A 12880-nucleotide genomic window follows, 5' to 3' on the forward strand; every position below is an offset into this window, starting at 1 on the left:
CTTCTACCTCCCGCACTCCACTTTGGTAATCACCATATTGTTGTCTATGTCTATGAGGTGTTTTTTATTTTTTTCTAAATTCTATTACCTTTTTCACCTAGCCCTGCAAACCCTCTCCCCTCTGACAGCTGTCTGTTCTCTGAATCTATGAGTTTGTTTCTATTTTGTTTGTAAGTTTATTTTGTTCATCAGCTCCCACAAATAAGTGATATCATATGGCTTTTGTCTTTCTCTGACTGACTTATATTGCTTAGCATAATACTCTCCAGGTCCATCCATGCTATTGCAAAAGGTAAGGTTGCCCTCTTTTTTATGGCCAAGTAGTTTTCCGTTGTGTAAATGTACCACACCTTTTTTATTTATTCATCTACTGATGGACACTTGGGCTGCTTCCAAATCTTAGCTATTGTAAATAGTGCTGCAATGGACATAAGGGTGTCCCATATTCTTTTTTAAAAAAAATATATATTTTATTGGTTTTCCACAGAGAGGAAGGAAGAGGGATAGATGGCCAGATGTAACAAATAAATATAATCTAGAGAGCTAGAAATGTCGATGAGAGAGAAACATCGACCAGCTGCCTCCTGCACACCTCTTACCGGGGATGTGCCCGCAACCAAAGTACATGCCCTTTGCTGGAATCGAACCTGGTCCGTAGACCGACATTGTATCCACTGAGCCAAACCATTTCAGCAAGTGTGCCTATATTATTTTGAATCAGTTCTTTAGGTTTCTTTGGATGTATTCCCGAAGTGGAATGGCTGGGTCATAAGGCAGTTCCATTTTTAATTTTAACTCCATTATGCTTTCCACAGTGGCTGCACCAGTCTGCTTCCCTGCATCGCCTATCCTCCAATAAATTTGCTGATTTCTGTGAAGTGAAGGCGACAATTAAATGAAATGTCTTGCCACCAGATCACTTCTTTCTTTTTACAGGGCATTTATTCAGAAACCATTGCCATTTGGTGGTGGTTTTACTGACTCAAACAAATTAAGGTACCAACAACAATAGGAGGAAAGTTCCTGTGTAGTGTTTTAACCAATGGAAAGTAAAACTAATGGAGTTCATTGGACTGAATGAATTAAAGGACCAGGGGCATTCTGGGTACCTGAATAGTTCACAATGAAAGTGATAAAGAAATACTACTATTTATTGCTAGGAAAACTTGTTTTGTATTTGAAAGGAAAATATTACGGGGGTTCTCCACTTTCTATTGCAGATAGAACAGGACCAAATGAGGATAGCCATGGCTAAGATCTTTCAGGGGCCAATACATAGGTCTTGTCCAGAGACTCGAAGATATGGCTTGAATCCTGTGCCAACACTTGATGGTTTTATGAGATTTTTTTTTTTTTTTAATTTTAGCCACTTGGTCCTTCATTCCCTCATGTATGATAATCATGCTCATTTAATAGAAATTTTGAAGGATGAGTACTTGATCAAAGTAATTTCTTAAGTGTATTCCATACCTTCTCATGACAAAGGTGCAAAAGTCTTTGGAAATAAGATTCTATTAAGGAGCTAATTTCTACTTAGTACTCTCAATATTTGCAACGGTTTTAGTAAAAATCACTGAATATTTTCTTTTAGCCTTTAACGTAACATGTTGCTGTATTTATACTTTTCTTCCAGTTAAAGATTTGGAAAAAAGAAAGGATCCAAAAACCAGAGTCAAGGTGGACAAAGTAAATGGGAATAAACCATCTGTACCAGAAGGTCAGTTTTTACAGTTTGCTTATACTGGGGGCTGAATTGTTTTAATAACACAGGCAATGCACACACATGTAGCTGCTGGTCCCATCAGAAGATGGGATCTAATGTGAAAATCTTCCTCAGCTTCATTTCACTCCTCCTTCCTTCGCCACACATAATCACTGTCAACACTTCCCTCTCCCTCACTCTCTCGTATTCAACACACCTCCAGGTTCTAGCAAATTTATTTTCTATTGACATACTGACAGAATCTGTTCATTTCTTTCCATGTCTATTGCCAACACTCAACTAAGGTTCCATTTTTTTCTTGGCATGCAATAGTTTTTTTAAAGCAAAATATCAATGAATTCTCTACCCAGAAATTAGAGCAATCTTCTCAAAATAGATCTGACCCAATTTTCTCCCTACACACACCTTAAGACCTCCTCAATAGCTTCCTATTGCTCTTAGAACAGAATCCTTAGCAAGACCTCTAAGGTGATATCTCATAACAAACCTACCTTCCTCTCCTTCCTCATCTAACAACTGAATGATTTCTACCCACTGGCTCCCTTTCAAATTCTTTAAAGACCCTGGTCTCTCCCATACAATAGCACCTGTGTACTCTCTGCGTAGAACACTCCTCACATCACCACTCTGCTTAAATATGTTTTTCCCTTTCAAAGCTAAGTTCAATCATTACTTTCTCCTAAATATTTCCTAACCTTTCTCCTCTATTACAGGCCCTCATACAACAACTAACTTCCCTTAACAGCATTTGTTGTAATTTTATATCTACTTTTAACTTGAATGGTTGCCTTTTCAACTAGACTGAGAGATCCAAGAGAGCAAGAATTGTGTCTGTTTTTGCTTCTCATTGACTCAGTATCTAACAGTTTCTGACACACAACAAATTTCCAGTTAGCATTCGGTGAATAGAAAAACAAATAAATTGTCTACTAAAAATGTTACCTACTAATAGCTAAAAATGTAATTTTTATAAAATGTGCCCCTGTTTCTTTTCAACCTATAGCATGAATTTACAGTCATGTTTTGTGAATATACAAATGTACATATGGTCTGCCATATTGCATTTCCTGTTCTGTGCATTGCTTTGTCACTTTGAGAACTTTCCATGTTATTGCCATTTCCTATGCTCCCCCATATGCCTTATTTACTTAGAATTGATCAAGTTTTAAGAAATATATTTTCCTCTCTACTCACCTAGAAGGTTTTCAATCCTTTTGTTTTTTTTGTATGATTATAATTCAACTTTTAATATGCATACAAAAAACAAAGTTTATAACTAATCAATACCCAATTATACAATACTTTAATTATCTACCTTCTATATTTAAACAATTCATGAAATATACATTAATTTTTATTTGTTTTTGTCTCACCAAGGCATTATATTTATAACTATTATAGTAAGTCATTATCTAAATTTTCTCATGTTTAAAATTTTCTTTGCCCATCTTTCTATTTGCATCTCTGACTTTCTCTACGTGTTCAGTTTCCTTTAGGGACAATCTGTGGTGGTAAGCTCATTTTACTCATACAAAAATATATTCACCCATACTCTTTGTTGAAGAATTAGCTGGGTACTAGATTGAGTGTTGTCTCTAATCTTTTGGAAGATATTTCACTATATTCTGCCTTCTATTTTTGGCAAGTCTGTTGTCAGCCTAAATTTTACTCCTTTTCAGGTAATCTCTCTTTTCTCTTTGGATGATTTTTAGGCTTTGTCTTTAGTATTCTACAATGAGTCCAGTTATAGACATCTTTGTGCCTTCAGAATCATGATTCACCTTTCACCAATTATGGACAATTTCCTATCATTAGTGCTTCAAATATTCTTTTTCTCAAATATCTTTCTCTGCTAAACCCTGAAATTAATCATTTCCTCAAGGAGTTCTGTTCCTTTTCATGAAAAATTTATACTTAGAAATCAACATGTGGGTACTAGATGTGCTTATTGCTTCTAGACTGTCATTGCTTCTAGTCCTACTTAGCTGAAAATACAGGCGCACAAACACGCACATGCACACACAAATATACACACAGCATTATTCCTCTATCTATCTACCTATCATTTATCTTATTGGATCTTATGTCTACCTTTTACCTATATTACAGGGTTCATTATAGTCCCCTCTTTCTATATTAAATTTATGTTTTTAGGAATTCACAAAAACAGGAGACAGAATCAGTCATTCAGAAAATAATCATTGGAACACTTGCATTATACCTACTCATATAATTATAAGATTTCCCTGAGGGCAAGGTGATGGGATTCTCTTAGCAAAATGCCTCCAGTTTTCTTTTCCCCACCCCTACCTCTCTTGCTAAGACCATTTTAAAGGATTTTGACACCTTTCTCTGTTGGTCTCCAGCAAATTTTATTATTCTTAACCTATAAATTCCCCAGTGGTAAGAAATCATAACTCTGTCTTAAATAAGTTTTCAAATGTCCTCATTTTTTTTTAAGAGAACATGTAGCATATATATTTTTTTCTTTTTAATCAGATGCTTTTCAACTATGAGCACTGCTATAGATTTTGGCAGTCTGTTCCCATAGGTATGCTTGGGCTTGTCTGATGGATACCGTTTTTTTCTTGTGTAAATTTTCTGTTAAACATCTTGTTTCTATACCTGCAGGGCTGACTGTTGATATCAAATTATACAGGTAGTTCAGTCTTAGAAATTGCAAAATGTCACGATCTGTTTGGTATTGAGAAATTGGAATAACAGGGATGATTGAGTGGTTGTATATTTCAGAAAATCACCTTGAACAACCAAGGTAAATATACAATAAACTCATGTTCAAATTATATAGTCAAATCGGAGCTGAAAATAATTGCAAATGTAATGTACTGGCTTCTGGAGATGAGGAAGTTTTATTTTTAAATAGTGATGGTTAGGTAAAGTACCCTTTCTTGGGTTAGTATTAATTTTTGATTAACAGGAAATAACCAGAGAATTGTACAAGTAAACTTTTAGGCAAACTTTATATAAAAATATTTAAAAAGGACTATATACTTTCAAAGGAAATAAAATCCATTTAGGTATCTTATGTTGTGGTAGGTAGAGTTTGGAGAGAGTAGACAGGAAGAGATGCTAAAGGCGAAGGGGATAAAAACAGTCAGCAGTCTCAGAGATGGGAATGTTGTTTGGGGGAATAAGAGGAATTTCCTTACAGGGAAGTGAGAAATAAATAAATCAAGTGGAGTTGAGTTATGGAGAGCTTTGAAGAGCACAGTGAAGAGTTTAGGCTTAACTTGGAAGGTGAGGGAGGGAAGAAATAATCTCAAAATTTAGAGTTGGAAGGTACTTTTGAGAGCCATGTAGCTTAAGCAGTTGAGAAGATGGTTGAGGCTCTTTATCCATGCCATCAAGGGTTAACCAGCATCTGCTTTTATTGACAAAGATCTCACTGTTTTCCAAGGCAAATCTATGTAAATCTCAACTGTTAGATATTTCTTGAAATGAGTTGAAATGTCTCCTTGTGGGCATACAGAACACTCCTAATCCCCTTTCTGTATGACAGCCCTTTTAATATTTAAAGACAGCTGTCATGTCCTTTCCAAGAACCTTGCAGTTTATGAGCAAAGGAAAAATGTGATGTTTACAGGATTGTAAGTTACTCTTGAGATGCAGGGCTCTGAGTGACAGAAATGTTCTTTTGGCTGAAGTTTAGGGACTCGGCATCTCACATCTGCAAGTTGTCATGGTGTTATTTATCCCAGGTTGGGTATAGCAAGTGGGTATGACTTTAATTGCAAGGCTGGCAATCTTCCCTCCCTTTTTTTCTGCCTCCTTCTTTCCCCTTTCTTTCCCCTTTCCCTTTCTCTCTCTTCCTCCCTCCCTTTCTCCTTTCTTTCCTTTCAAATGCTCTTCTAGGATAAGAGTTGAATAGCTCAATAGCTAAGTGGTTCAGGCTATGGAGTCATTTCTGGATTAGAATTTCAACTTTTCTACCTGTCCAGTGTGTGATGATAGGCTAGTTATTTAACCTTTCAAATTACTTAACCTTTCTTAATTCAATGGAATGAGAAGAACATCTATCTTAAATAATTAATATCTGGCTTAAATGGAAAAGATATATGCAAAACATCTGATGAAAGCAGGCATGAAATGGCAGGTCATTTCATTCTTGTAAAAAAAAAGAAAGCAATGAGGAGTGTCTACCATAGTCAATAAATAAATAACTGTATGTATTAATCAGGGTTCTCCATATGGAAATAGGATCCCTATACATATGGAAAGAGATTTATTGTAAGAAAGTGTCTCATAATTACAAAGGCTAGAAAGCCTCACAATTTGCAGCTGGCAAGCTGGACACCCAGGAGAGCTCATCCTGTAAGTTCCAACCTGAACACTGGCAGGTTCGATATCCAAGAAGACCAGTGTTTCAGGTCTAGTCTAATGTCACAGCTCAAGGCAGCCAGGCAGGAGCAGTTCCCTTCTACTCAGCCTTTTTGTTCTATTCAGGTCTTCAGTCAGTTGGATGAGGGCCACCCACATTGGGGAGGGCCATCTGCTTTACTCAATCTACATATTCAAATGTGAATCTTATCCAAAAACACAGACACACTCAGAGTAATGTTTAACCAAATGTCTGGGCACCGCGTGGACTAGTCATGTTTACACAAAATTAACCATCACTATGTAATAGATTTCTTAGAAGTAAAAAGTTCTGCCAATGCCCAGATGGTATGGCCTAGTGGATGAGCACCGACCTATGAACCAAGAGATGGCTGGTTCCATCCCCATTCAAGGCATATGCCCAGGTTTTGGGCTTGATCCCCAGTAGGGGGTATGCAGGAGGTAGCCTATCAATGATGTTTCTATCTCCCTATCCTTTTCCCTTCCCCTCTCTCTAAAATCAATAAAAACATATATGAAATTCTGCAAAGAAAAATAAAACAGAGTTAGAGAGGAGATTAATGGGAAGTGTTGTTTTAGATTGGTAGTCAGCCATCAGGGATACTATGAAAGTTAAATCTACTCCAAGACTGGACCAATGAGTACTAACTTCACTCTGATTAATGTGAAATCAGACTCCTAACTCCTCATCTGCTAGATGGACAAATTGTAACATTAATATAACATTAACTAGTAGCCATCCATTATGTGAGGACATCTTCTATGGTAGTGGCAGTGTGCTATGATGGGAAAGGATATTGGACCAAACATTTAGAAGTCCTGATATCCAGTTCAGGCTCTGCCAGTAACCACTAAGCCATTCACTTGTCTGTCTAAACCTCAATTTCATTTTTTGAAAAATGAGAATAATTAATGGCTCTCCACAAAAATGTTGTATTAGATGTTTCAATGTATTTAAAAAACCCTTTTAGAACCATTAGCTTAAAAAAAAAATCCAGTGATGCAGCTGAAGCCAATCTTGAGAGTGAGCTCTTGGTTTGAAAACTTGAATTTAAGTGCAAAATTGTTCTGCGACCACAATTTTCTTTCCGATGTCTTGGTTTATGAATGGTATACCTAGATATTTTGCTAGTGGCATAGAAAATATAAATAATCCAGAGCCACTAAATAAATCAGACTAATGCTGGGGAAAATTATTGTGAAATTTTTCTGATTCCATATTAAAATAGCGTGAGTAAAAATAGTAAATGCTCGCCTTTCATTCAGCTTTGCCTCTAGCATTGGAAGAGTATCAAGGAAGACAGGCAAAGCTGATACTAACTCCTAAATAACTGTAATCCACTTCTCCAGTGTAGTCCTGGAACAGGAGAGACCACACTTAATTCAGCCATCATGGTCCATTTTTCTAGGGCTCTGCCAGACAGATGAATTACTATGTAAGAAGAGAAATTCTTTTTCAACAGCACAGCTCAATGTAGTTCGCATTCATTGATGAGCTGCATGCCAAGAGCTGAGCCAGACAAAACAAATCAGAAGATAAAACACCAATTTCTTACCTCTCAAGCTTACTTCTTACCTTTCATAGAAATAAAATAGTTTGGGAGATAGAAATGGAAACAAAGTGTAATAGTCCAGGGCTAGTACCACAAATCAGGTACAAATGCAGAAGCAGTAAAGAGAGGCAGGTGAGGTTGAATATAATGATGCACATAACTTTCAGATATAGAATGTTGGCAAATGGTTAGTTTTCCAAATCCCCCTCTTGATGCACCTCCAGAGATATAGAATATAACGGGGATAATTCCTTCCAAATGTTATGATGTTTGTGTTGTAGCCTGTATATTGGGTGCTTTCCTTTGACCATATTTAGCTGATTAGCTTTTTATTATTTTTTTGTAACACTACCTGTATTTTCAGAATTATCTTTTGCTAAAGACCATGTACAGTCACTTTTTAGATCTCTTCCATTTTACTTGTATCCATTTGTGTGTGTTTATTTAGTTCTCTATATTTTTTCACATGTGTATGTTTGTGTATTCACAAGCACAGTAAAAATGCTGAACATTCTACCACCATAAATATCTGTATGTTGCCTCTTTATAACCACATCTATCTCCTTCCCACCCTCCATCCTTAATCCCTGACAACCATGAATTGGTACTCAATTTTTAAACTTTTTTTTTTTTTACATAAAAGGTATTATATAAATGGAATCATGAAGTAAGTAATCTTTTGGGATTAGCTCTTTTCTCTCAGGTCTGTGTTAGTAGTTCTTTTGTTTTTATTACTGAGTAGTAAGTAGTACATGGTGTGGATGTACCACAGTTTGTTTAACCATTAACTTTGAAGGACATCTAGACTATTTTAAGTTTTTGGCTATTATGAATAAAACTGCTATGAACATCTGTGTACAGTGTGTGTGTGTGTGTGTGTGTGTGTGTGTGTGTGTGTGTGTAAATGTAAGTTTTTATTTCTCTGGAATCAATGCCCATCTTAGAGTGCAGTTGTTTGTTTATATAGTAATTTCATTGTGTACTATTTTAAAGAAACTGCCGAACTGCTCTGTTTTCAGAGCAATTATACCATTCTATAGTCCCATGAGCAATGTCTGAGTGATCCAGTTTCTATGCATACTTTCCAGCACTTGTTGTTATTACTGTTTTATTTTTAGCTATCAATATTTTGATAGGTGTGTACAGTGAAAATTCATGATGGTTTTAATTTGTACTTTCCTGATGGTTATCAGTGTTGAACATCTTTTCATGTGCATACTTGCCATCTGTATATCCTCTTCTATTTCTTCTTAAAAGTTTCTTAGTTTTACTTACTACATTTAGGTTGGTTATCCACTTTGAAGTAATTTGGATATAAAGTATGAGGTCTTAATCAAATTTATTTGTTTGTTTTCATGGATATGCAGTTGCCCCAGCACTGTCTGTTGAATTATTTTTGCACATTTGTCTAAAATTATATTTAGATTTAAAATCAGGTAGTTGAGCATATTTGTATAGGTCTATTTTTGGCTCTTCTATTAGTGTCTATTGATGTGTGTGTTTATCTCTAAAAAACTAGACTATACTGACTACTATATCTTTATAGTTAGTAGACTAAATATCTGGTAAAGTAATTCTTTCCACTTTATTCTTTTTTTTCAAGATTGTTTTAGCTATTCTAAAGTCTGTGCCTTCCCATATAAATTTTAGAAAAAGCTTGACTATATCTAAAAAAAACAAAACTTCTTTCTGAGGTTTGGTAGGAATCATATTAACCTATTGGTAAATTTGGAGATAATTGCATCTCAACTATGTTCAGTCTTCTAATCCAAAAACACAGCAATCTGTAATCTTATTTATTTATTTATTATGTCTTCTTTGGTTTTTTCAATCATTAGTGTGATTTTCAGCACACAGATCCTGCAGATGTTTTAAGTATATACCTAAATTTCTCATTATCTTTGGAACACTTATAAATGGTATTAAAGTTATATTTTTTTCAGTTGAAAGAGCACTGAAAATTGTATATTATTGTGACCTTAATTTTTCTTATTACTTTGATAACCAATGTATATAGTTTAAATTCTCTCCATTCATTTATGGCTATATATCTTTCCTATTCTCTAAATTTTTAATCTCTTTTTAAAAATATATTCTTGATACTATTCTTTTTCAGTTTTTTATATTGTACATGTCTTCTCTAGTTAGAACTTGTCTTTATATATTTCTTAAAGTGTTTTTTATGAGCAACTTTCAAAATTTTAACATAATTAAATTTGACAGTCTTCTAATTTATAATCAATTAATTTTATCTTACTTTGAAACTATTTAGGATTTATATCTCTAAGTCAAAATGACTTGAGTAATCTGAATAGAAAGAACATTTTTATTGAAAAAATTTTGACATAGCTAATACCTGTTTTCATAGTCCTCTTCTACATAAAGAGAGATTTCTAAGACCTTATCTTCATTGTACCCAAACAAAAAAGTGAAATAATATTCTCAATAGTTTTGGAAGAGAAAGAAAGCTACTCTCAATTGAAGCAAGTTTTCCTATTAAAAATGAGAGAAACAGATTCTTAATGCTTCATCAAACTTCAACTTTCCTGATTATTTTTTTAAAAATAAATTTTTATCCCATGATTTCTTGCAGTATTCTGTTTTAAAATATTTTGGACTGATACAGTAGGATTATATCCCAAATTGGTGGTGACTTTGTACTTGGTATTAAAGAAGAGAAATATGTTGCCTTAAAATGTAATATTTATCAACTTTGGAATGAACTGTACTATATAGCTTCCATATGAGTATCTGAGTATTTCATTGGCAAATATATTTTCCCCCATCTGGTAAGAAGATCTAGATATTCCATGTATATTTATGTCTGGGAAGAAAAAAATCCAAGATTTTTTTTTTTTTTTTTTTTTTTTTTTTAGCAAATTGTGGCCTGCTAGGTGCAGAGATATAGATTAAATTGCCTAGCCCAACCACAGCAATTCAACTGTTTTCTCTTTAGGAAAAAATATTCCACTTATTTATGAATACTTATACATTTTGGGTTTTATTACATAAATTATATTTCAAATATTGTATTATAGTCATTTAATATTAGAAAACAAACTGGGGATTTGTTGGCAATTTCAAGAAGTTGGCATGACACAAACACACACAATTCATGACCTCAGGTCCTAATATGAAAATTCAGTGAAGTTAGTTTTTTTGGAAACACAAACTATAGTATGAAGGAATGCTACTAACGATACTAACAATACCCTGTGGTTTTGAAGGGTTCTTAAACACAGTAAGAATATTTGAGCATCTTAGTTCTGTGTGCACCACAGTGGTGGTTTTCTCCCAGTCAAGCATAGACCTACCCCGTATATTAGAAAGGGGTAGGTCTTTCCTTTGTTGCAAAACCAGCTGTTTGCCCTTGGTACCTTGCCCATAATCACTGCAGGCTGGGACTTTCCAGCCCCTGGGAATCCTGTTCTAAATCCCTGTTGTGAGACCCACTTGAGCCATTTAGGAATCAATTATTGAAAGGATTTTAAGGGACAAAATCTTATTGCCACAGAGACACAGTACAATAGTTCCCCCTTGTAGGCTGTTTCACTTTCTGTGGTTTCAGTTACCTATGATCAACTGTGGACCAAAAATATGAAGTGGAAAATTCCAGAAATAAATAATTAACAAGTGTTAAGTTGTACACCATTCTGAGTAATGTGAAGGGAACCCCCCCTCCCCCGACACACACACTTTCCTGTTCATTCCTTTGTCCAGCTTTTCACATGGTATATGCTTCCCACCTGTTAGTCACTTAGTAATCAATTAGGTTATCAGATTGACGGTCATGGTATCAGCATTGCAGTGCTTGTGTTCAAGTCACCTTTATTTGATTTAATAATGGGCTCAAAGTGCAAAGACAGTGATGCCAACAATTAGGATATGCCAAAGAGAAGTCATAAACTTTATCCTAGGTATGTATATATAGGAATAAACATATATATTATATACTAGTATATAGAGGTCCGGCGCATGAAATTTATACATGGATAAGGTCCTCAGGTCAGCCCAGTGATCAGGGCCAATCTGTGGGGCAACTAGTGGGGTGATTGGAGGGGCACCCCACTTGCACCCACCTTGGCTGACCTGGGGCCTGCAGACTAGGGTCAGCTTCTACCCTGGTGATCAGTGCGCATCATAGTGACCAGTCAGTCATTCCACTATTCAGTCAATTTGCATATTAGGCTTTTATTATATAGGATATATATTATTTGTGATTTCAGGAATCCACGGGGGTCTTGGAATGAATATCATGTGGATAAGGGGGCACTGCTCCGAGCATAAGAATTTGAATCTGAAGGAATTCTTGGGCCCTTTCTAATTTTCTTCTTCCCCAAACCAATCCTATGTTAGCATAGGTCTGTGTGCCTCTTTTAGGCTAAATGTATGGCCCTGACTTTTCCTTTAGTGTAGGAATCCCTCATTTCTCTTCTGCCACTTCCTCTAGCTTACTTATCAGAATAGGAGAGCTGCCTCTGCTTCCTGGCCATCTTCCCCATCTCTGTCACACTGGTTTTGCTAAGACCTTTCCTGGAAAGAATCTGCAGGCTGAAACCAAAGCTGGATGATTTTGCACAGACAGTGCTTTCTCAAATATGCAGAAGGCTCATCTTGCCAGGATGGTGTGAACCTGCCAGTGCTTTGCTATTTCCAGAACACTGGCTCTGCGGCCAGCCAAGCTATTATGATTTTTGCCCAGTGAAAATGCATTTTAAGGGAAGAGTTGTAAAAACACAGTTGCCTTAATGGGAACTTTATTGTAGTCTTAGCACTAAGTTATTTGAAGGACATGGAAATAGACTCACTCTTTTTAAAAGTTCCAACAGTAATACGGGTGCTTTTCTGGTTTGTACTTTGCAGAAGTGAAGTTTTTCTGTCAAACGCCAGCAATCGCTGATATTGTAATCCTGGTTGATGGTTCGTGGAGTATTGGAAGATTCAACTTCAGACTGGTTCGGCTTTTCTTGGAAAACCTGGTTACAGCATTTGATGTGGGCTCAGAGAAGACACGGATTGGTACACATTCTACTACTCATAGCAGTCAACTGTCAGTGTAAAACTTTGGGGAAGCCTCTTAAGAAATTTCACACTTGATCTTAGCCAAAAGGCCGAGAAGCGATCTCTTAAGAAATTTCAAAGGCTCTTTACAGAATGACTTTCAGAATTACAGGTCCCACTATAGTAGTGCGCCCCAAAATGCAAATTTGGATCAATAGGATATGCCAATTATTTATTCCCATTA

At 35.7% G+C, this 12880-nt stretch overlaps 1 protein-coding gene across 3 annotated transcripts in view; it reads left to right on the forward strand.

Annotated features, from left to right (window-relative positions):
• Nucleotides 1–12880, forward strand: part of COL14A1 (collagen type XIV alpha 1 chain) — a 175504-nt gene that overhangs the window by 30839 nt on the left and 131785 nt on the right. For all 3 annotated transcript variants that reach the window (XM_036436874.2, XM_036436876.2, XM_036436877.2), the window contains exons 5-6: nucleotides 1634–1717; nucleotides 12499–12654. In XM_036436874.2, the coding sequence (XP_036292767.1) occupies nucleotides 1634–1717; nucleotides 12499–12654 (240 nt within the window). The remainder of the gene's footprint in view (nucleotides 1–1633; nucleotides 1718–12498; nucleotides 12655–12880) is intronic.

Source organism: Pipistrellus kuhlii, unplaced genomic scaffold, assembly GCF_014108245.1.
Source record: "Pipistrellus kuhlii isolate mPipKuh1 unplaced genomic scaffold, mPipKuh1.p scaffold_m20_p_14, whole genome shotgun sequence".
Lineage (NCBI taxonomy): Eukaryota > Metazoa > Chordata > Mammalia > Chiroptera > Vespertilionidae > Pipistrellus > Pipistrellus kuhlii.